Below are 22,386 nucleotides of genomic sequence, written 5' to 3'. Positions count from 1 at the left end.
GGCATGTAGAGTCCTTTAGCTCAGGTGTCCAGTCGTCTGCATCATTGGAGAATCACTTGTCATAGCCTTAAGGGTGCTGGTGATGTCCTAGTGAACAACAGGCCTTATGTCCCCATTCACACCAGCCTGTCACTCTTAATATGTGTTTGGATTGTAGAAGTCACTTCAGGGTTCATGTGGTGTTCCAAGGGCTGGGGTAATGTGCCGTGTGGACCAATTTGTGAAGTTGCAGAAGGCAGACCATAGCAGTGATGGAAGTGAGCTGTGGTTGCAAGAATGCAAGGACACTTGGGGAGGGGGTGAAGGCTGTGTAGGCTTTCCTGATTGACTGATGACTTAGTACATGAGTGCTGAACACAAGACCAAATGAGTGTTTGAAATTCTTGTAGCTGTTGTTAGTCAAGTCTATTGAGAGTGCTATAGGATGTAGGTGAGGTGGGAATGCTGGACAGCAAGTCTCAGGGGCCACATCAACCGTTCAAAGCAGGAGATAGGAACTGTGAAAACCCTGGCGGTGGGCCCAGATCCTCTTCCCACTTGCCACTTACTCGTCATACAGCCTTTCTAGTTTCTGAGACTCAGGTGTCTTATAGTAGGGATGCCGTAGCCTTCTGCGCCATAGAGTGGGGAGAACTTCAGAGTGATGCTGGGAAGACCCTTAGGCAGCATGCTGGTGGACTGTTGGCTGCTATGGGTCCTGGACAGTTCTGAGTCCCCAGTGTTAAGCGCATGCAGGTACTGGATGTCTCCTCTATTCTTTGGACCCTTGGAAGTTTTGTGGGTAGCAGAGATAGAAAGAAGGAGCCATATTCTCTGACTCTGGGGGCTGGTTACCCACACAAGCATCATTTATGGACCCCAGCCAGGATGTCCCTGGGCACCCTTTCTTTTGGCTACCAGCAGGTGAGGGTACAGCAAGCGAGCTGGATCAGTGGGCAGTTGAAACTCTGTTCATAGGGCTCAGTGGCCAGGGAAGTGACTGGGGCACAGTGGGGGCCAGAACCTAGCCCTAACTAAAGGAGGCAGGAAGGAAAGGGGAGCCTTGGATGTCTTCCTTATCTGCTCCTGTCACCATGGCAACAGATGGAGGTTTGGAAGAAGAGAAGGAGGACTCTATATGAGGTGCCTGGGATTTGGAGACAGGGATCCTTCAAGGATCATTGAAGAGGAAGGGACATGACCTCAGGATCTCTCCCTAGGGCCATTGACCCCCCAAGACTTCTGAGTGGGATTTGGAGTAGGACTGAACCTCTTTTTTTTAGCGTCCCTCAGCCTGATTTCTGGTTCAGAATGGCAGACTGGGGAGGGTTTCATGCTCTCAGCTGAATAGCTGGTGGGTTGAAGTGAACACCAGGGCGGAGAGCTTGACAGTGGACAGGGCTGTGTCTCTCCCACTCTGAAGCCAGGGAAAAGGCCTCCGAGGGACACCAGCTTCACCTATAGATGGGCATGTCCCAGATGTCTCTGAGCCCTTTCTCCCCTCTTCCCCAGAGAGCTTCCCGGCCTCACATGGCAGGTAGAGCTAGGCTGTGGCATACAGCCTGGCTACACTCCCAGGCTCAGGCCTTGGTGCTCTGACCTCTTCAAGGCTGGGCTAAGGGTAGGCATGTGGGTTCAGACCAACCCTGCAGGGGACATTTATGGCCTGTGAAAGCTCATGCTGGTGCATGAGGAGGTGAGAGAGGGAGTTGGCCTGCTGGGCAGGCCTAAGCAAATTCCTGAGAAAACAGTGGGCACTTCCACCGTGGGGAGGGAGGCCAGCCCTCTCCAGCTGTTGCATTCCCAAGTGCTGTGGGAGCTTGGCACTTGGGCTGAGGCCTTGGGCCTGGCACCGCCCTCTGTGGGGGAGGGCAGCACTGGCTGTAAGCCTGGCTTTGGTACCCAGGAGCAACTTGCCAGCCTGGTTTGGCTGTCGGAACCCCACCTGCCTACCCTCTGGAGCACTGCCTCTAGTCCCAAGTATGTTCCCCTGCTGCATCTTCCCTGACCGTCAACGGACTGGGGCATGGGTTCCTTGGGCGAGGCCCAGTAGCAGGCACCTCAGGGCTGGGCTAAAAAGGAAGGGCTGGTATCAGTAGGAAGACCTTTCCCCAATTGGAGACAGTGGTAAGGATCCCATGGTAGTTTCCCCCTTGGATCCAACACTGCCCACCTGCCTAGTGTAGGCCTTGGGGCCCAGACTACACAGTGATGCAATGTCCTACCACGTCTGTGGAGCCCCCGGCCACTACCATGTGTCTCTCGTTCTCCAAGGTCAGGTATAGGGCAGGATCTCCTTGAACCCCAAACAGAAAAAGATAGTATATAAGCTCACCTGGCAGACATTGCATGGTCCTCCACTACATACCCCTCTCTGCCTGTCACAAGCCTGGCTGGTGGGCTAGCTCAGTCTCCCAGGGAGGATGGTGGGGTAGGTATTTGCCTCATAGCCACCCCAACTCACACTAAGGCTAGAACCAGTTGCCTATGCTGGCGATAGGCACCTCTGGTGGTCCTGTACTCCATTGTGGACAGTGCTCTCTCCAATTTTCAGTCTACTACCCTCACATGACTTCACTAGGACATGATCAAGGTAAGCACGTGCCAAGCCCACCACCCTCCCTGTTAATCCAGGGAATTTTGCCCTTCCCAGTTCCTGGGTTCTGGTCTGATCTCCAAGACCCCCACAGTAATGGTCCCTGTGAATGTGGTCTTCCCCGTATGGGGCCTTTAGAGGGTACCGAGGGGAGATTAACCACATCAAGAAGCTGTGTGTTCCTACAGGGCCATTCTAGAAGGTCTTGGGTCCAAGTGGGTCCCTTTAGCTTGTGAGGGCCTCTGCCATTGGTGTTGGCAGGGAAGAGTGACCCTGTCTTCAGATGTGTTGGGAAATGAAGGCTATCACCTGCTTCTGTGAAAGGGTGCCAGGCCTTTCCTCTCTGCCCAGAACCCAAACAAAGCGGAGGCAGCTGTGATAGGGCCTGAGCTTAGCCCCTCTGGCTGTTCTAAGGTTGAGGCCCCTCTGGCCCCAGGCCTTTGTCTCATGATTCCCAGGAAATTGCTGCACAGGTGCATCCAAGCATGGCCTTCCTTTCCTGGGCTGACAATGGGTAGTGGCACTACTTATCACAAAAGAATGTTTGGGCTGACAGGCTGGGTGGCTTGGGATTTAGTGCCTCATTGCTGTGGTGGGTGATTCCCTGCAAGTCTCATGTCCACTTGCAGGGGAAACCCATTGGCTTTGCCTGGTATCAGGGTTGAGATCACAGGGGTGACACAGGCTGGCCTCCGATCTCACTGAAGCCCCTGGCCTGATGTGGAGGTGGGCTGGGGTCCCTCTGCTGCCCATTTCCTGCCATTCTCTGGTTGGAGAGGGATACATACAGAGGACCTGGGTCCTCTGGGCCCTGGTGTGAGAGGAGCTCTCTGTTGAAAACATCCAACATTAGAGCCCATGTGGAGAAGTGGGGTAGAGGCAAAGGGTTAATCTCTCCCCAAGGTAAGGGATCAAAAGTGGTTTCTTGGCCACTTGGTGGAATGTTCCCATTATATAAATCAACTTGATGTCACTGTTTTCTTATTGCTGGAAGGCAGGAGAATAGGGCAGGTGGAGTGAGGGATGGGGATGGGCAGCCAGGGTAGAGTCAGTGACCCACTGGAAGGACACTACTTGTGTGCCTAGTAGTTCTGTGTTGAGACTGATTTTCATAGACTTGGGAGGTTGGGGGATGGAAGCCTGTTGAGTAGATTTTTTTTTAAATCTGATACTGTGGATGCTTTATATTTATGGTATGGTCCATTTACATTTTCACTATGTCTCTGAGGCCTTTGAGTTTCCTGTAGTTCTAAGTTGCCTTTATTTAATTTTTTTTTCTTTTTGTGGCATCGTTTACCTATTATAAGCTTGATTTTTATAAACTCCAGGTCCATTTTTTGTGCACGTGCCCCTCACCCCTTTGCCTGGGTTGGGAAAGCCTCTTAGGAGCAGTCTCCTTCCTCTAGCTTCGCTCTGTGGCCTCCTTATCCTCACCTGACTGTGGCCTGATGGGTAAAATGCCTCTGGCCACTCCTGGCCAAAACTGCCATTCTCTCCCATCTGCTCAAAGCCTTGGCCAGCCTGTCCCTGGAGGCCTGGCTGCCCAGTATCTAGGCGCTCCAGGCTGCCTTCGGGCAATGCGGATGGCGTCTGGCTTGACCCCTGCCTCTTCCCTGGTGAGCTCTTAGCCACCTTTCGGTGGGAGATGAGACCGGCAGGTGCAGAGTTTTTAGTACTTCCAGTGTGGGGTCCTTCACATTTGATTGTCCACCACAGGAAAAGCTACCAGGAGATCCCTGCATCCAGGCTGGGGGAACTCAGGCCCTGCCAGATGAGGTTATAGGTTCCTAGCCCTCCTTGCCCATCCATGGGCTGCAGAGATGATTTCACTCTATCTGGGAAGGGATTTGGGATACAGCACAGCAAGGTGACGTGAGGTTGATGCTCCTCTCCCTTTCCACATCCCTTCCCTTCCTGGGCCAGAGCCTCCTTTAGTGGGCACTGACCTGGGGGTACATTTTGCCTAAGAACAGGAGGTTCCTGCCCCCTATTTGGGCGATATGCAGGGGAGGGGGTGCATAGAGGCAGCCAAAGGGCCTCAGGCATGTGAAATATTTCAGGGCTTAATTAATTTAATTTGAGAGATTCCTTTTCAGAGTGTGAACAGTTGTCTCCCCAGAGACGTGTGCCTTCCCTAGCGCACTGGTGGGCGTCCTCGGGATCTGTGTGGGGGAGCTTTGCCTGCACCCTGTCGCCAGCCTCCCCCAGCATTGGGGAATCCTGACTACAGCCATGGCTTGGAAACATGGATGCCCGAGCTGTGGGGGTGGAGGCTGACAGGTGAGGAGTGGCTGTGGAGGCCGCTTCAGCACCCACAGCTGTGTGGCTGCTGAGGAGAACATGAATACTTTGATGTCCTCAACTTCAAAGTCTCCACAGCCCGGCTGAGGGAGAGGCATGCTCCAAGCCAGTCTGCCTTTGAAGCTGCCCACTGGGTCTGAACACCCCCAACCCAGGAGCCAAATTCCCTCCCCAGTGTGTGCCCCAGGCATCCTGATCCCTTTGCCCACGAGCCTTGCTTTCCAGCCTGACGTGATCTGTCGTCAGGATCAGAAGAGGGGCCAGTCAGAGCTTGGGGGTGAGGAAATCTGAGGGCCTTCCCGGGCCAGCAGCCAGGCTCTAGAACTGTAGTTAAAGTGCCAGACTCTGTCTCTCCAGAGCATTGTCATTCTCAGCACATAGAGGGAGGGTCAGAGTCTAGAGATCTGGAACCCTGAAGCCCGCCAAACTTGAGCTCTGGAGAGTTAGGGGCTTCTGGTGACTTGGAACACTGGCAGCCAGCTCCCAAGGACACCCCCAGTTTGGTCCTAAGTAAATCTTCTCTCCCAAGCTGCTCAGCTCTGTGTGGTCGGAGACCCTTCTGCCTGGCAGCTGAGCTGTGCTGTCTGTGTTGACATCTGATGGCTGCCAGGAGCTTCTCACGACCCCAAGCTTCTTGGGGCCCTCACGTTCCCACCCGTGATGTTCCTGGACTGTCTCTTCAGTGTGGTTGACTCTGGATAAACAACATGCTGTCTCTGTCTTCTCTCGTTTTTCACTGCTCCTTTGTTCAGGCACGGTAGACACCCTGTGTGGTGATATATTGTGAACCCTAATAAAGTTTGCCTGAAGATCAGAGGACAGAACAAGCCACTTGATTAAACACAGAAGCCAGGCAGTGGTGGCACACACCTTTAATCCTAGCACTCAGGAGGCAGAGATGTCTGGATCTCTGTGAGTTCAAAGCCACCCTGGACTACATGAGATGGACTCAGTCTAGGAGAGAAAACAGAGCCAGGCAGGGGTGGCACACACCTTTAATCCCAGTACTTGAGATCTCATGCCTTTGCTTGGGAAGTCACATGCCTTTCATCCCAGCACTAAGAAAGGAGTGATGTGGTGGGTGGAGAAAGGTATATATGGCGTGGGGAGACAGGAACTAAAGCATTTCGGCTCCCTTTCGGCTAGGGAGCCTTTTCAGGCTGAGGAGTCCTAGAGGTAAGACATGGCAGTGGCTTGTTCCTTTGTCTCTTTGATCTTTCAGCATTGACCCCAAAATCTGACTCAAGGTTTTTTTTTATTAAAAGACCATTTAGATTTCATGTTACAGCCCTGAGCCTGGACTGAGAGGAAATGCTTGGGACACCACCCAGCTGGAAGCCTTGACTGCTGGTGCAGTGGCAGGAGAATGAGGCCTGAAGTCTTGTGAACCTAGTTTCTGAGCATGTGACCCCAGGTGCTGAGCCTGCTTCCCCTTCTGAGAAGAAGAGCAGAGCTTCGTGACTAAAGAGGAAGGTGCATGTGAGCCTAGCTGGGTCCCACAGTGGCATTGCTGGGACACCTGGTCAGACTACCATTCTGTCCTCCATGTCCAAGGCTGGTGGTAGGTCTTAGTGCCTCTGGGCGGTGCAAGTGTATTTGCTGGGGGTAGTCATATTGCAGTGAGCAAAGAGGTCTTTGTGAGGGAACTTTTGTGGAGACATGACCAGGTTTGTCATGAAAAACATACATGCGCATGTGAGCTGAGGTGTCATGTGTTAGCTCATTGGGCCTCCAGACAGAAGTCACTATAAAAGGATTTGGCCTCTCACACTGCAGGGTCAGCAGGGCTGATTTTTGAGATTTTAGGGAATTCCTTCTAGCTTCTTTCCGGTGTTGGGGGGTTGCTAGTAGTCTTGGATACCCCCCAATCCAGCTACCTCAAATTGGGATAGTGAACTAATGTGCAAAGGCCTTTACCTAGGCCATCACCTATCCCCCATGTGCCCTATTTGAGGCTTGGCACTCAAGATGGGTGCAGGCATCAGCAACAAGTACATGACAACCCCATCTCCGCCAAGTCTTATCACCTCCATACCCCTGCTCTGGGTTCCCTAGCACCAGATGAGTCTCAGTGTAGGGCAAGAGTAAGGAGGGCCAGGCAGGGAGGAGGTGCTCCCAGGGGAGCTCCAGCTCACCCTCAGGACCCTGCCCTCTAAGCAGGTAGCAGAGGAGTGGTGGAATCGTCATGAGGGATGGGGCAGGATGAGGAGCCCATTTACTTCTCATCAGTGGGAACTTCACCAGCGTGTAAAAGGGAAGAGGGGATCCAGAGCTCTTCCACTCTAAAAATCTTGGTATCTAGCAAGGGCAAGAAATGGCCAAGACCCTCCCCTCTCCTCCAGTGTCCATGCTGACTGCCAGTGTCTCTCATCCTTTGCTCCCGACCCTCTGTCCTCTGCCCTGGCCTGAGAGGCCCAGGCATTGGATGGACTGGGATTAGTGAGCAGTGTGGGCTCTTGCTACCCAGGGGGTGCTTTAGCTATGAGACTCCCATCAGGAAGGATTCTGGGGCTTTGGTCACGGCTGGGGATGTAAAGGGGAGCTAAGCAAGCTAATGATGTTGAACCTTGTCTCCAGTTGGCTCCAGAAGAGCTCAGCCTTGTCCTACTGGGCCTGGGAAGTGGGGGAGGTGAAAGCAAGTTCAGAGACCACATGGTGAATGGGGTTGGGTCTGGCCAGGGCACTGCCACAGTGAAATGGCTGCCCCCTACGCCTGTCTGTCTGTCCTAGCATCATCTGGAGGCCTTTAGGGACTGAACATCTGTTGTTATTTTATGACTGGTCACCCTGACATTGAATGGCCTATGGTGGCAAACACCATCATTCCCTGGTCTCTGGTGTCAGGAACTTGGGGCAGCTTAGCAGAAGCCTTGGCCTAGCTGCAGTCCTAGCTTAGCGGTGGTCCAGCCTTAGGTGTGGTCCTGGCTTAGCTGTGGCCCAGCCTTAGGTGTGGTCCTGGCTTAGCTGTGGCCCTGGCTTAGCTGTGGCCCAGCCTTAGCTGTGGCCCAGCCTTAGGTGTGGTCCTGGCTTAGCTGTGGCCCAGCCTTAGGTGTGGTCCTGGCTTAGCTGTGGCCCTGGCTTAGCTGTGGCCCAGCCTTAGCTGTGGCCCTGGCTTAGCTATGGCCCTGGCTTAGCTGTGGTCCTGGCTTAGCTGTGGCCCTGGCTTAGCTGTGGCCCTGGCTTAGCTGTGGCCCTGGCTTAGCTGTGGCCCAGCCTTAGCTGTGGCCCTGGCTTAGCTGTGGCCCTGGCTCACAGTCTGATGAGGGTCAACTGGGATGTTGTTGGGAGGGGAAGACCACTCCCTCCATCGCTCAGAGCCAGAGAGCTGCTGTACAAGGACCTCATTTCTCTGCAGGAGGCTCTCCACGGAGCAGAACCCCAATAGTGGCCATGTTTTGGGGGTCCATGGCCAGGAGAGGGGCCTGTGTAGGGTGTGGCTCCAACAGGCTGGCTCACTGGGGGCCTTGGGGAGGTCGGCTGGAACAGTGACTGAGTGGGTGGAAGAGCTGAGACCAGGGACTGGGTGGTTGCTGCCTCCTGCTCTTCCTCCCCAACTCTAGGGTCAGCTTTTTCAGGAACCCTTGGGAACCCAGCCAGCCCTGTGCACCAGTGCCTCTGGTCTCCTGCTTTGACATGTTGTGGTTGTGTGTATGTGTTAAGGATGTGACCTGCAGTAATAGCTGAGACCACCATGAGGCTACTGCTGGTGCCTGCTCTCTGGGAAGAGCCCGCGGAGTTCTCTCAGGACGTTCAAGGACAGCTGTGTGCAGGCAGGGATGGCTTCATCTGCTCTCTGCTGTCAGCGAGACTCTGTGCATGATGGAGAACATCTGCCCCCTTCTGGCGAGGGTGGGGACTTCATTTCTCAGGTGTTTGTCCTGCATCTTACCAGACACATCCTCGGGATTCACCTGCTGCTGTTATGGACAGCCTGGCCAGGGCAAGTTGGACTCTGCATTGAGATCTATTTTCCCAGGATGGGGCCGCCCCCTGCCAAGCCCACACAGGCTGGCTGTGAGTCCCATCTGTCACCTCAGGGAAATGGGAGCCACTGCCCCTTCACACGCCCACAGTGCTGCCTACAGATAAGTGAAAGAAAATGGGTCATCATGCGCCATAGTGGTTGCCCTGGGAGATGAGCTTCCCAGGGTGGAGCCAGGGGTCTTAAGACAAGACGCACTTGGTCCCAGAGGCGGGCTGGTCACTTATGGGGGAGGTCCGGTGACCCGTGAAGCATTCTGCTCATGAGCACTAGTCTTAAGCTAAGGTTGGAGCAGGTGCCCCCTGCCGGGCTCTTCTGGAACTGGGGGTAGTGTGCTCATCAGCTGACTGGGGCCAGCATTCAGGTACTGCTGAATCCTGCCTGCTGTGATATGCCTCACTCCATAAAACCCTCAGAGGAGACTGCTGCCAGTCACTCACACACCGCACCCAAGCACTAGCTAACTGCAGGACCCTGCCCCCAAGGCTGCCACAGGCCAAACACCAATGCCCCCAGCCTACTGCATTCAGCACCAAGGACAGCAGTCCAGATCCGTCCTCCCTGCACAGCCAGGAGGCCTTTCAGCCACAGCCTGTCCCCTCCATCCTCTGCCCTAGCACTTCATCTGACCACTGGCACTCTGCCATGGGCAGGACTGACTCCTCTCCACCCTCTGAACAAACTCTGGCTAGGATAGGAGTTGGCAGAAGCCAAGTGGGTCCCCAGGGTGACCTGTAGGCAGATGAGCAACCTCATGGGTAGTAGTGGCAGGGCGGATGCTCCCAAGTATGTGCAGACAGGTGCCCAGAAGAGAGGTGCCCTTCATGTCTGACTTCTGCTCCTGAAGGCCTGTGGAGAGCTGAGTCCACCAATGGCAAGGTTCAGGAGAGGCCAGGGAGGAGACTAGGCAGAGGATCCACTCTGATGACCGTCTGGGAGGATTGGGAAGGGGTGAGCCTTAAGAGTGGCTGGTTAGAGATGGCCTGGGGGATAGGAGAGGAGGGAGGCACTTGGCCTGGGTCTCCTTGCTCCTGGGAGCCCCTGACTTTCCTTTACACTGGTCCCATAGTGCTCACGGGGATAGCATGATCTAGGCAGCTACTGCGACACTGGTGGCTTCTATACAGCCATGCCCTGCACCTGAGCGAGCACCACTGTACAAAGCTCTAAGAAGTCAGTACTGTGTGGGACCTAGGAGTCTGTGAGAGTCATGCCTCCCTGTCCAGCCTATGTTCTTGATCCATGTGCTCCCAACAACAGGTGGCCCACATGTATGCACATGTGCCATACCCAGGGTTGTAGACTCTGAGCCTCATGAATTATAGGTTTCCATCTACACATGGGAGGTAGTATGCTGTAACCTAGTAAGGCCTGTGCTGAGGCCCACTGGCAGTGAACAGATGGGGCCTGTGTGCCTGTCATGTCATTTGCAAGAGGGGAGGTAGAGCAGTATGGGTGGGAAGGCCTGAGATGACCCTGTGGGGAGGCTGAGGGTCACTGTTCCTCTCAGGCTATTGCAGACAGGTCCTGTCTGGGCTTTGTAAGGGGAGCAACTTGGGGAAACCGGCGTCCTTCCCAGAGGAGAGCTGGGGCTGGAGAGCTTGGCCCTAAGTTAAGATCTGTTGAGGCTGTGTACACCAGGAGACCCTGGGGCACTGGGAGCTTGAGGGCCTGAGAAACGTGAGTGCAAGTTGATGCAGCTCACATCTCCCTGGTAAGAGTCCTGGGGAGGCTGTGAAGAGACACCATGACCACAGCAACTTTTATAAAGGAAAACCCTTAATTGGGTGGCTTACAGTTCAGAGGTTCAGTCCATTATTATCATGGTGGGACATGGTGGTGAGCAGGCAGACATGATGCTGGAGAGGTAGCTGAGAGTTCTGCATCTTGCACAGGCAATAGGAAATAGTCTGTTTCATTGTGTGTAACTTGAGCAAAGGAGATCTCAAAGCACAGCCCCTGTCTTAGGTTTTTCTGTTGCTGTGAAGGGACACCATGACCACAGCAACTCTTATAAAGGAGACATTTAATTGTGGTGGCTTGCAGTTCAGAGGTTCAGTCCATCATGGCGGGGGAGCATGGTTTCATACAGGCAGGCATGGTACTGGAGAAATAGCTGAGTGTCCTACATCTTGCAGGCAACAGAAAGTAGACTGACTGCCACACTGAGTGATGCTTGAAAAAAAGACCTCAAAGCCTGCCACCACAGTGACTGACTCACTTCCAACAGAAGGTGTGGCCCCCGTTAAAGGTGCTCCCTCCAGCCTCAAGGTCTAGATTAAAGGCATGTGTCATCTAGCCTCCTCCAATGAGACTACACATCCTCCAACAAGGCCATACCTCCTAATAGTGTCACTCCCTATGAGCTTATGGGGGCCAAATATATTCAAGGTACTACAATCCTACAGTGACATACTTCCTCCAACAAGGCCACACCTCTTAATAGTGTCACTCCTTTTGGGGGCTATTTTCTTTCAAACAGCCACATTCCACTCCCTGGCCTCCAAAAACTTGTAGCCCATATCATAATGCAAAAATGTATTCAGCCCACAGTCTCAACAATGTTTTAAAGTCTAAAGTTCAGACTTCTTCTGAGATTCATGCAGTCTTTTAACTGTAATCCCCTATAAAATAAAAATTAAAAACCGGATCACATACTTCCAACATACAATGGCATAGGATATACATTACCATTACAAAGAGTAGGGAAGGGAGCAGAGTGAGGAAATGCTGGACCAAAGATAGACCAAAAACCAGCTGGGCAAACTCCAAACTCTGCATCTCCATATCTGATGTCAAAACACTCTTCAGATCTCCAGCTCCTTTTAGCTTTGCTGACTGCAACACACTTCTTTCTCTTGGGCTGGTTCCAGCTTTCCTCGGCAGGTATCCCATGACTCTGGCATCTCCAATATCTTGGGGATATTCCCCAAGGTAATCCAGGCTTCAACTTCACAGCTTCACACAATGGCCTCTCTGGGCCTCCATTCAGGGACATCCCTGACACATGCCTGGCCTCAGCCGCTTTCCTTAGTTGGAGGCAAAGTCCATAGCCCCTTTCTCCTGTTCTTAACTCTAAAGTCAGAACCACTTGGCTGAAGCTGCCAAGTTCTGCTGCTTACTGGGGCTGGAACATGGTCCCCTAGTTCAATTACATCTTCACCAGCTTTCTGTTTTCCATGGATTCCTTCACTGCCTAAGCACTTCCTGGTGCTCCTTTTCTCAAATTTTATATTTTGTGATTTACCCTGATCAGCTTGCTCTTTTCCATTATAAATGTTCATTAGAGTTAACACTAGTTACCACACAGCAGAGTCTATACTAGGCTGTTTTGAGATTTCCTCTGCCAGTGTAATTACTCCAAAACTCTTCATTTTAGTCTTAGGCAGACTCTTCAGACAAGGGCAAAAGGCAGCCACATTTTTCACCAAAATATTACAAGACTAGTCTCTAGGCCACAAACTAACAGTCTTCTTTTCTGAATCCTCTTGATCTAGGCCCCCACAGTTCAAATCACACTCAGCACCACTGTCTTCCATGCTCTTACTAGGATGGATCATTAAGCACCACTTAAATCATTTAACTGCTTTTCTAATCCACAGTCCTAAGGTCCATATTCCTTAAACAAAAGCATGTTCAGGCCTATCACAGCAATACCCCAGTCCTTGTACCAACTTCTGTCTTAGTTAGGGTTTCTACTGCTGTGAAGAGGCACCATGACCACAGCAACTCTAATACAGGAAAACATGTAATTGGGGTGGCTTGCTTACAGTTCAGAGGTTCAGTCCATAATCATCATGGTAGGACATGATGGCAAGTAGGCAGACATGGTGCTGGAGAGGTAGCTGAGAGTTCTGCATCTTGTGCAGGCAACAGGAAGTAGTCTGTTTCACTGTGTGTAACTTGAGCAAAGGAGATCTCAAAGCCCAACCCCACAGTGACACACTTCCTCCAACAAGGCTACACCTCCTAATAGTGCCACTCCCTTTAGGGGCAATTTTCTTTCAAACCACCACAGGGGGTCACTGTCTTGAGGGTAGCACTGGGACCTGGGGAACAAGCAGAAGGTTGCAACCATGTGCATTTTCTAGGTACCCTGGCCCACTGTGGAAAGACTGAGGGAAGGGACTGGCAGAAGGAGGTTATAAGTGGACCATGGTTTCCCAGTTGACTTGATGCCTCTGCAGAAATGTTGTGCTTGGGATCCAGTTGGGTGTATGATGCAGCCCTGAGCTCTGCTTGCTTGTCACTTTGAGGTGAACATCAGTGGTGAGACATGCAGGCACATGCTGCATCCATGATTGCTGCTGCCACTCAAATGGACATTCTGTCTATCTCGGGGAAGGACGTCTCTGGAATGCCACCTCTACCCCTCCAATCCCATGGCTATGGCCTGAGGTGTTGAGAGATACAGAAGGTCCCTCCCCGGTGCTGATATTGTCACCTACCTAGTGTACACTACCGGAACCACAGAGCAGCAGGCCATTCTGTGGCTGTCACTGGACAGTGAGAAGTGTTCTCTGACCATGGTCCCCAGGGCTCAGAGAACCCTGAGGTTGGGGTTTTCAAGAGGACCATGATCTACAAGAGAGTCCAGCAATGGCAGGAGGGGACAGACACTGGATCCCAGAATGTGTCCAGTGCCCCCAGGCACTTGGCCATTAGCCAAGGACTCCTGCAGGTTCATAGGGAGCCAGATCTGCCTCCCAAATGGGGGCCTCATCCTCTTCCATCTCCTCTGCCTCTAGTGAGGGTCAGCACGGCTCAGAACCCAGTCACCATGTGCTTCCTGGGCAGCTGGGGGCCCAGCCAGGGCCTGCCTAATGCCTGAGTTGACCAGCTACAGTTGCATACCTGCTTACCTCCCCTGATTTCTCTAGCCAGGCTCAGAAGCCCCGGGTGCCTGTGGGTAGAAGTAGCTCTAGAAGGGCCTGGGGCCTTCATACCCATACTTTTGAAGCCTGGGGACCCTCCTTAGAGGCATGCCCCAGTACCTTTGAACCTGCTGCTGCCCCTTGCAGAAGTAGTGCATTTGGAGCTGGTGGATCCTCCTGCTTCCAGCTCAGCCCCACCCTGGCAAGGCCTCGTGTAATTATCTGTGACATGGTATACTTTCCCTTTCTATGTGAGGCTGCATCTGTGTGAAGACAATAATTACAGATAAAATCACAATTGGAAAATAAGCCCCAGCGAGTTAGAGGGCTGGGTAATGACGGGTGATCGTGGGCTTCCCGCCAGGAAGTCGCTTGTCCCTGAGGCTGCAGGCCAGACTGCGGCGGGGCTTCTGAAGGCATACTCCCTACTCACTGAAACAGGAAAGGGGCAGAACTGCTCCTGACCCAGACACCTCACCCCAGGAGACCCCCATTTGCCTTTTTTTCCTGAGGCAGGACCACACTTTCCCACATGGAGACAGGGAGGGAGTGGCCTAAAGCACCAGGAGAGCTTTAGCAAGGAGAAGCAATGCCTTGCTGGCCTATGCCAGGCATGTAGGAATATTCAAGTACAGTGGTGGATGGGAAATGGGCTTTCTGTGCATACTGGAAGCAAGTGAAGTGAGGGGTCCAGGTGGCTCCCCTGCACCTTAGCCAGACTGTATCTAGAGCTACCATTGTACCACCCATTCCCCTGAGCAGGGATTGTGATCTCCTATTCCCAGGAAGCCCCTAGACAAGACTTGGGGCTCAGGGGCACCTTGTTCTGGTAGCCCTCTGTCCTCTTGGCTTTTGAAAAGCCAGCTAGGTAGATGCCACAACCCCAGTTCCCCCACCTCTAAGGTGGGGTATGATACACAGCTATGCTCGACAGACTTTGGAAATCACACTGGATGGAGATGACAGCCTTGTCTTCTTAATATCTGATGCCCACTCCAGCTTAGTACCATGTCCTTCCTGAGGCAGGACAATACTTTTCTACATGCCTTTCATGGTACCTGTTACCTGGCTGGAGAGTGTGTGTAAGTGTGAATGCATGTATGTGGGATTGGGTGTGGGATATGTGTGCACATTCATGTGAGGGTGAGTAGTACATGGTGGGCATGCACATAGGTGAGATGTGAGTGTTCTGGTATATGTGCACATACATGGGAGGCTGAATGTGTATGCCACCTGTTTGTGAGGGTGAGTATATGGGCATGTACATAGTATGTGACTGGATATGCATAAGTGCATTGTGGGGGTGGATGGGTGTGCACACAACCATATAAGGGTGAGTATGAACATAAGAGTGAGGAGCTGAGGCATGTGCCATATCTGCCAGGGCCCAGCATGTCATCCGTGAGGTCACTTGGTAAGCATCTCATGATTTAACCGCACTCCTGGTTAAATGGCTTCTGGGTATGCTTGCCAGCTGGATTGTGTTGACATACAGAACTCCTCTTGTTGAGACTCTGGTGTTCCCTGTTCCTCACATGCCGAGCCATCCAGTCTGCCGGAAGGCTGGGCCTACCTGCCTGGAACACATTTGAGGATGCCTGCCATGCTCCTTCCTACCCACCAGCCCTGCTCTTATTCCATCCTTGGGCAGCACATGGCTTTTTGTCCTCTGAGATCTCCTGAGTGGATGCATTGTTTCTGGGTTACTCTTATCTCCTGATTTGCCTTTGTCCTTTGCAAGTGGATCTTGTAGGTTTGCAGGAGCCCTTCCTCCTGGGGCAGGAGGCTTTTATCACTCGTCATACTGTCCTTCCCCATTTCTCTTGCACCTACAGTCTTGTTTTGGGGACTGGATAGTTTTACCAAGTCTTTAGTACCTTCTGACCAAGTGCAGATGGCCTCATGCCTTGGCCAGTGCCACAGCCCATGTGGTGATTGAATTATGGATAGCAGTTATCAGTACCCTTGCCCTCCTGGCTAGTTCTCTTTCTCCCCAATCTGAGCAGGAATCACAGGCATTCACACTGGCTCAAAGACAGCCAGCAGGAGGTACCAGAGCCTATGCCAGGCTTCCCTGGCTAAGGTGTCCCACTATGGCCACCTCCTAGCCTGGGCTCTCACATGGCAGCCTGGGATTTTCTCCATCAAAAAAAACACAGCACTGCACTTAGATACCCAGGACCCCAGCTCCAACTGGGTTCTGAAACCACATCTCTGTTGTGAACTTACACAAAACATGAACTGTCTTTCTACACATTTATCTGTTTCGTGTTCATTTTTTGCCCATTTGTATAATACTGCCATGTGCACATGTGTGTGCATGGATGTGCACATGCACATGTCTTTGTGTATGTGTTTTCTTATCGATTTTCAAGAGCCCTTTGATTTGGTTAGGAAATTAATCTTTTGTGGAGAAGGGAGATAATGCCCACATCAGAAATGCTTCCTCTAGCCCTATTCTACCTTTCCGCTGATTTTGCCCTGCACTGTTCTCATGTCTCCTGCTGTGGCTTATTCTGTCGGGACAGTATCTGGACACACCCTGAGTTGAAAAGAGCAGTCTCTGCCTCATGGCTGCTGATCTTGGTCTAGCTTTGCTTCCCACTGACCATCATGGGTTCCAGAGCAGACCCCTGCTACCTCCTCTAGCCTGCCTAGCATCCATATGTCTCATGAGATTCCTCCAGCTCTAGGTACCAGCTTCAAGATAGGTAGACTCCTCCAAGGGGGCCGGGGGGAGCATGTCTAGGGACTGGTCCTGACAGGGCTCTGGGGGCACAGGTACAGAACACTATCCCTGCAGAAGTCTGCAGGTGAAGGGTTTTAAGTAAGATTGTGTTAGAGGATAGAGTGACTCTGGACTCAGAGCATGTTGCCTCTTCCACATGGGATGTACTTGGCCTGGGGGAAGGGCTCTGGTGACCTGGGAGAGGGACAATGGCACACGAAGGCCTCAGGTTTCAGGAGGGATCTGGTTTTGGTGCAGCAAGCCACTTTTCCGGAGCCATTCTGATCAGGGAGTAGGGTGGTCAGTGGCCAGGGTTTGACAGGCTTGGGGATTGCAAGACAGAATGCAGAGCTCCCAGACTGGGATGTGGCCCCTGCTGTCTAAGGCTGGGGTGATGTAGAGCTGGGGCTAGAGTCTGGCCTCTCTCCCACAGGCCTGGTAAAGCTGGGAATCCACTGCGTCACCTGCCAGAAGGTCGCCATCAAAATTGTCAACCGTGAGAAGCTCAGTGAGTCGGTGCTGATGAAGGTGAGGCAGTGGGCTGAGGCAGAAGGGTCACTCCCTGGAAGGATGGACCTAGGTATCTGGGACTAGCATGGGTGCCCTCTGTCTTACCCCTTACCCCAGTTAACCCATGGGATCCTGCCCAATTCTGGGGAAGCAACAGCAGGTTAGCTCCTGGGCTATTCCATCCTCAGGAAGGGTTCCATTTGCCTTGACTATGTTAGCCTGGAGAACAGTTCCACAGTGGACAATGACATGCTGGAGCAGCGGGCTGAGCCCTAGTTCTCTGATTAGAATGAGGACCTGCCCCTTGCCTCTGAGACTCCCCCCCCACCTGCCTTGACCAGGCTATCCTGAAGAGGGCTGGATAGGCTCTAGCTCCTGATGTGGAGAAGCTGAGAGACCTGAGTGGGTGGCAGTTGTAAGAGAAGACACCAGCTTAGGTGGAGTGGAGGACTGTTGGCATTGGTGGGCTGTCCAGTTTTGAACTGGAGACACATTGGATGGATATATTCCATGGCACAGGGGCCCTGAGATAAAGGGCAGGGTCTTGGTTCTGTGGGCATTGTACACATGGGACTGCATGGGAGTTAAAGGCTTTGGGGACAGAGAGGCCTGTGAGAGGTTAGTGCCTACCGGTACCTTCTCACTGCCATTGCCTGTGGGGCCAAGGTGGCTGTGGGCAAAGCTATGCTCACCAGAGTTCTCGACTTAAGCTCAGAAACAGACCTGGGGTAGGCACTAGAACAGACTCCACCTTCGCTTCCAAGAATGGTGACATCCTGGAGCCCATAGAAGAGGGACCTGAGTCCTTACACAGGGCCTGTCCCACAGTTCCACATCCTGCATGCGCATGCAGTCCTCTGTACACACAAGCAGCCCCCTACACATACACACACTGAGCAAGCACACTCACCTGCAGCTCTGTCCTGGTCCCCACTGCCAACTTATGCAGAACCCCTGGCCAAGGCATTTGTCCTGGCATCTGCTCTTCCCTGCAAGATAGCAAGATCCAAGCTGCAGATATCCCTTCTCTCCAGCTCAGCCCCAAATGCAACGTCATAAACCTAGGAGACAATGCATGTAGGCCAGTGGAGGGCCTGTTTGAGTGGGCTGTGGTCGGCTGCAGGGCAGTGACATAGTTTCTCTGCAGGTGGAGCGAGAGATTGCCATCCTGAAGCTCATCGAGCATCCACATGTCCTGAAGCTGCATGACGTCTATGAAAACAAAAAATATTTGTAGGTATTGCTGGGCCTGGAGAGCTGGGGAGGCCAGGGGGGTGGCTGCAGAGGCCCAGACTGCTCTTGCATTTGGAGAGCTGGCTGTGTCCGTGTTGCCATCCAGCTGAGGAGGGGCTAGCCACCGTGACCACAGTTTTCATTACCAGACCTGTGGCTGGTGCTCCTGGGGATCTCCAGGCTGTTGACTTGAGGCCAACAATGGGGAGGGCTTCCCTGGAGGAAGATCTGGGTCCTAGGACCAGTAGAGCGTGTCCCCTCCTAATACTGTCCCCTACTGAATAGCCCCTCTGTGGGGATTCATCAGTCTTCCAACTCCCACTGCCCCACAAGGCCCAGGCTCAGTGAGACATCCTGGGAAGAGGGTGGAGCTGTAGCTTGCCAGGGCCCTCAGGAGGCCAGCGAGCAGGGCCCGGAGTGAGGCTCATTGGGCAGTGCATGGAGGGTGAGTCTCGCTGCTCTTTTAGTTCCTGTGACCAGATACCTGACAGGAAGCAGCTTGAGGGAAGAAGCGCTTATTCTGGCCCTTTTGAGAGCTGAGGATGTGTGGTGGGAGTGAGCAGGGCATCAGCTCCCACAAGCCTGGGGGCTGGGCAGTTGATAGTCCTGGACCTCCATGACGGTCAGGAGGGAACTGGGGAGGGGCTCTGCTGAGGCAATGCCGCGCCTCTACCTACCGCTGTGTTCTCTAATGCCGGTCCCAGCACCACAAGGCTTGCTTATAGGGCTTGGGACCCCAGGTCAGCTGACTACTGTCAGCAGGTCCCACCCCAGCCTGGCTTCCTGTCCCAGTACCACTGATGCCTGTCACCAAGTGAGATGGCGCCCGTCTATGTCACTAACTGTCCTTTGTTCCCTCCCTCGGGGGTCTTGCCTTCCCCAAGAGTTTGTTCCATTCTGAGCCCATCAGACTGCATCCTCTGAAGCCTGTGCATCTCCTTGGTCACCTCTTGAGTCCTATTATACAGCTAAGATCCTAAGGGCTCTGAGATGTAATTCTCCAGTTACCCACACTTCCCCTCTGGTTCTGCAGTATAGCAAAGACCCCAAGGGACTGATACAAACTGGGCAGGGAGGAGATGGCAGGCCCCGCTGGGTCAGCCTCACTCCATTCTTGGTTTCCACACCGACCCTCTGCCCAGCTCCAGGGGGTCTCTATGATCTTCACTGGGACCCAGCTGCTTGTGTGAGAGCCACCAGGAGCCATAGCAGGTATCCTGCATGAGCCCTCCTTGGGGCCTTGCTCTGAGCCCCCCTGCACCAGGCCTCTCTGATGAGGCAGCAGAAGGGCAGGCTATGTACCAGGCCATGATGCTGGCGCTGATGTTCCCCTGCCCCATTCCACAGATACCTGGTGCTAGAACACGTGTCTGGGGGGGAGCTGTTTGACTACCTGGTGAAGAAGGGACGGCTGACCCCCAAGGAGGCCCGCAAGTTCTTCCGGCAGATCATCTCTGCACTGGACTTCTGCCACAGCCACTCCATATGGTGCGAGCCAGGCCAGGCTGGGTCAGGCCTGCATCTCAAGAGGGCGGGGGGGCTCCTACAGACTTCATCTAGGAGGCATTGAAAGGCTGCCAGGAACCCCCCCCCCCACCACCACGCTTCATCCCTATGGAGGGCAGGAGGCCACCTCATCCCTGTCCCTGTCATCCAGACCAGGAAGACCACTTAGTGTCAGCTGCCAGTATATTATCTACCTAGGTCGACACCGGCCTGTCCGACTAACAGGAGTTCAGAAAGGGGAGCAGTCCCTATCAAGGAGTTGCAGTGGGGAGGTGGGTACATACAGGGCCTCGTTTCGGCTCACCTGGGTCTTACTCCCCAGCCATAGAGACTTGAAGCCAGAGAACCTGTTGCTGGATGAGAGGAACAACATCCGTATCGCAGACTTTGGCATGGCATCCCTGCAGGTGGGAGACAGCCTGCTGGAGACCAGCTGCGGGTGAGTGAGTGGTACCCCACAGGCTCAGGACATAGCCCGGGGGGGGGGGCAGACACCATAGCCATTGCTGCCCAGTCTGGACAAGCTTTGAAACTGGCCTGTGGCTTCGGAGCTACAGGCTATTTTGGTGGGAAACCCTAGGACTTTCTCTCCCAGCGCTAGAGCTGGACTGAGGGCAGAAGGCATGACCCCTGTCCTTATAGTAGGCATGTGGGGACCCTTTGTCTGGCACCAGCATCATCTTTCAGTGGTGGGATCTGGGGGACCATTTCATTGGGCCTTCTCTCCTGGGTCTGGAGAGATGAGCAGGTAGGTCTGAGCATAGCAGCCCCCAGGCTCCAGACCTCCATCTCCTACCAGAGCATACAGGGTATTTAGGTTGGGGGGACTTGGTCTCAAAGCCATTCATCTTCCTGGGGCCAGACGAACAGTGGCCTGTAGACCTCACATGCAGACTTCCTAGAGCAGGGCTCACATGGAGAAAGCCTCCGGGAGGGTGTAAAGATCTGGGCTGTGCACCCTGGCCTCCTGCCCCCTGACCTGCTGTTTTGCCCTTAGATCCCCACACTATGCCTGTCCGGAAGTGATTCGGGTAAGCAGCCACCGGGGTCCCTGTGGTGGAAGGTCCCCTTATCCTGTTACTGCTGGGCTAGTCACAGCTCAGCTGCCTTCCCTCAGACCCACTCCCCGACTAGACACCCCCCACCCTGCATACTGCCAACACCTGGCATTGCCCTCCTCCCACAGGGTGAGAAGTATGATGGCCGCAAGGCAGATGTGTGGAGCTGTGGTGTGATCCTGTTCGCCTTGCTGGTGGTGAGCCCCACCCACCTCACCTACTTGTTCCGCTCCCTGCTGCTCCCCACACCCCGTCTCCCTTCCCTCCTCCCGTGCTACCGACCCATGATGAGTGCTGTCCTGCTCACCCACAGGGGGCTCTGCCTTTCGATGACGACAACCTGCGGCAGTTGCTGGAGAAGGTCAAGCGTGGCGTGTTCCACATGCCACACTTTATCCCACCAGACTGCCAGAGTCTTCTGCGTGGCATGATTGAGGTGGATGCAGCTCGGCGCCTCACGGTGCGTCCTGCCTACCCCTCTGCCCTAGCCAGAACTCGGGTACCCTTGGGGAGCCAGGCCCTTCTCCCTCCTCTTGTCCCCCCTTCACACCATCTCTTGGACCTGTCCCTTCCTCAGACCGCCCTGTACCGGTGGGGCCAAGCTTCCATCTCTAGCACTTGCTCCTGGGCACTTTAGGGAGAAAATATCTCTCAGGGTGAGACTGCCCACCAGTGCCTCTGTGTGTGTGCGCGCGCTGCAGGCATACCACATGCACAGTGATGTGAGTCTGTGCCATGCCAGGTGGATAGGCTCAGGTGTCGATCCATGTTTGCTAGCATGTGTGCCCAGGTATGTGTGGGCAGAGTGTGCCCAGCTGTGAATGAGGCTGTGCACAGCTGCATGTAGAGTGAGTGCCCGTGCGTGTTACTTATGCATATATTTGTGTGTATCTGAGTGGTGGGGGGAGCTGTAACCAGCTTTTGTGGGGGAGAGTGTGTACCCAGCTTGGAAAGCATGTACCCAGCTGTGTGCAGGGTGAGTCCTCAGGTGTGTGTCACCTATACAGCAGTATGTGGGTGTCGATGTGCATAGGTGTGTGTATGTGACTGTGCCTAGCTGCATGCAAGGTGAGTGCCTATGTGCGTTATCTGTACATAGCCGTGTGTATGTGCGCCCAGGTGTGGGGGGCCCTGTACCCAAATCTTAGGAGCACATGTGTGGTAGATGGCAGGTCTGAGCCTGTGAGTGGTTGGTTCAGGTGAGCCCTGGAGAGTTTGCCGCCCTTGACTGCCATTCTGCCCCTTTGACATCCTTGTGGAATGCCTCCTGGCAGTGCGAGCCTCATCGCTCCATCAGCTGTGGGGTGGGCAAAGGTGTGAGGGAAGCCCCAGCAGTTGGTTTTGAGACACACAGCATCTGCCAATGTAAAGGAAGCAAGATGCCTGGTAGGCTGGCCTTTTCTAGAAGAGATGTTTTCTGCCCTCTCTCGCAAAGCAAGTTATCCCTGTCTCTGAGTCAGGATGGAGAGAAAGGTGTAGTGGGCTACCTCAGCCTCCTGCCCACACCTGCACCCAGCCCCTCCCAGCCGCCTGGCTTTGCCTCCTGGACTGGTTCCTCACTCATGCCCTCTGATTTGGGAGGGCCCAACCAGGCAGGGTCCCAGGGCACTGCTCGCTTT

The 22,386-nt window shown here is 53.7% G+C and overlaps 1 protein-coding gene across 16 annotated transcripts in view; it reads left to right on the top strand.

The window, feature by feature from the left end:
• Brsk2 (BR serine/threonine kinase 2) overlaps positions 1-22,386 on the top strand; it is a 55,379-nt gene that overhangs the window by 15,431 nt on the left and 17,562 nt on the right. For 15 of the 16 annotated variants that reach the window (XR_003734630.2, XR_005092332.1, XR_005092331.1 and 12 more), the window contains exons 2-8: positions 16,894-16,988; positions 18,118-18,203; positions 19,551-19,691; positions 20,032-20,148; positions 20,707-20,740; positions 20,896-20,964; positions 21,081-21,227. Coding sequence is in view for 13 of the 16 variants with exons in the window: in XM_028870583.2 (XP_028726416.1) it covers positions 16,894-16,988; positions 18,118-18,203; positions 19,551-19,691; positions 20,032-20,148; positions 20,707-20,740; positions 20,896-20,964; positions 21,081-21,227 (689 nt within the window). In the remaining 3 variants the exon portion in view is untranslated. Of the gene's footprint in view, positions 1-16,893; positions 16,989-18,117; positions 18,208-19,550; positions 19,692-20,031; positions 20,149-20,706; positions 20,741-20,895; positions 20,965-21,080; positions 21,228-22,386 lie in introns of those variants that run through there. The other variant, XM_028870554.2, reaches the window with a different exon arrangement.

The sequence above is a fragment of the Peromyscus leucopus genome, chromosome 1 (assembly GCF_004664715.2).
Source record: "Peromyscus leucopus breed LL Stock chromosome 1, UCI_PerLeu_2.1, whole genome shotgun sequence".
NCBI lineage: Eukaryota > Metazoa > Chordata > Mammalia > Rodentia > Cricetidae > Peromyscus > Peromyscus leucopus.
The sequence above is the reverse complement of the archived record's forward strand: the minus strand, read 5'-3'. Positions and strand labels throughout refer to the sequence as shown.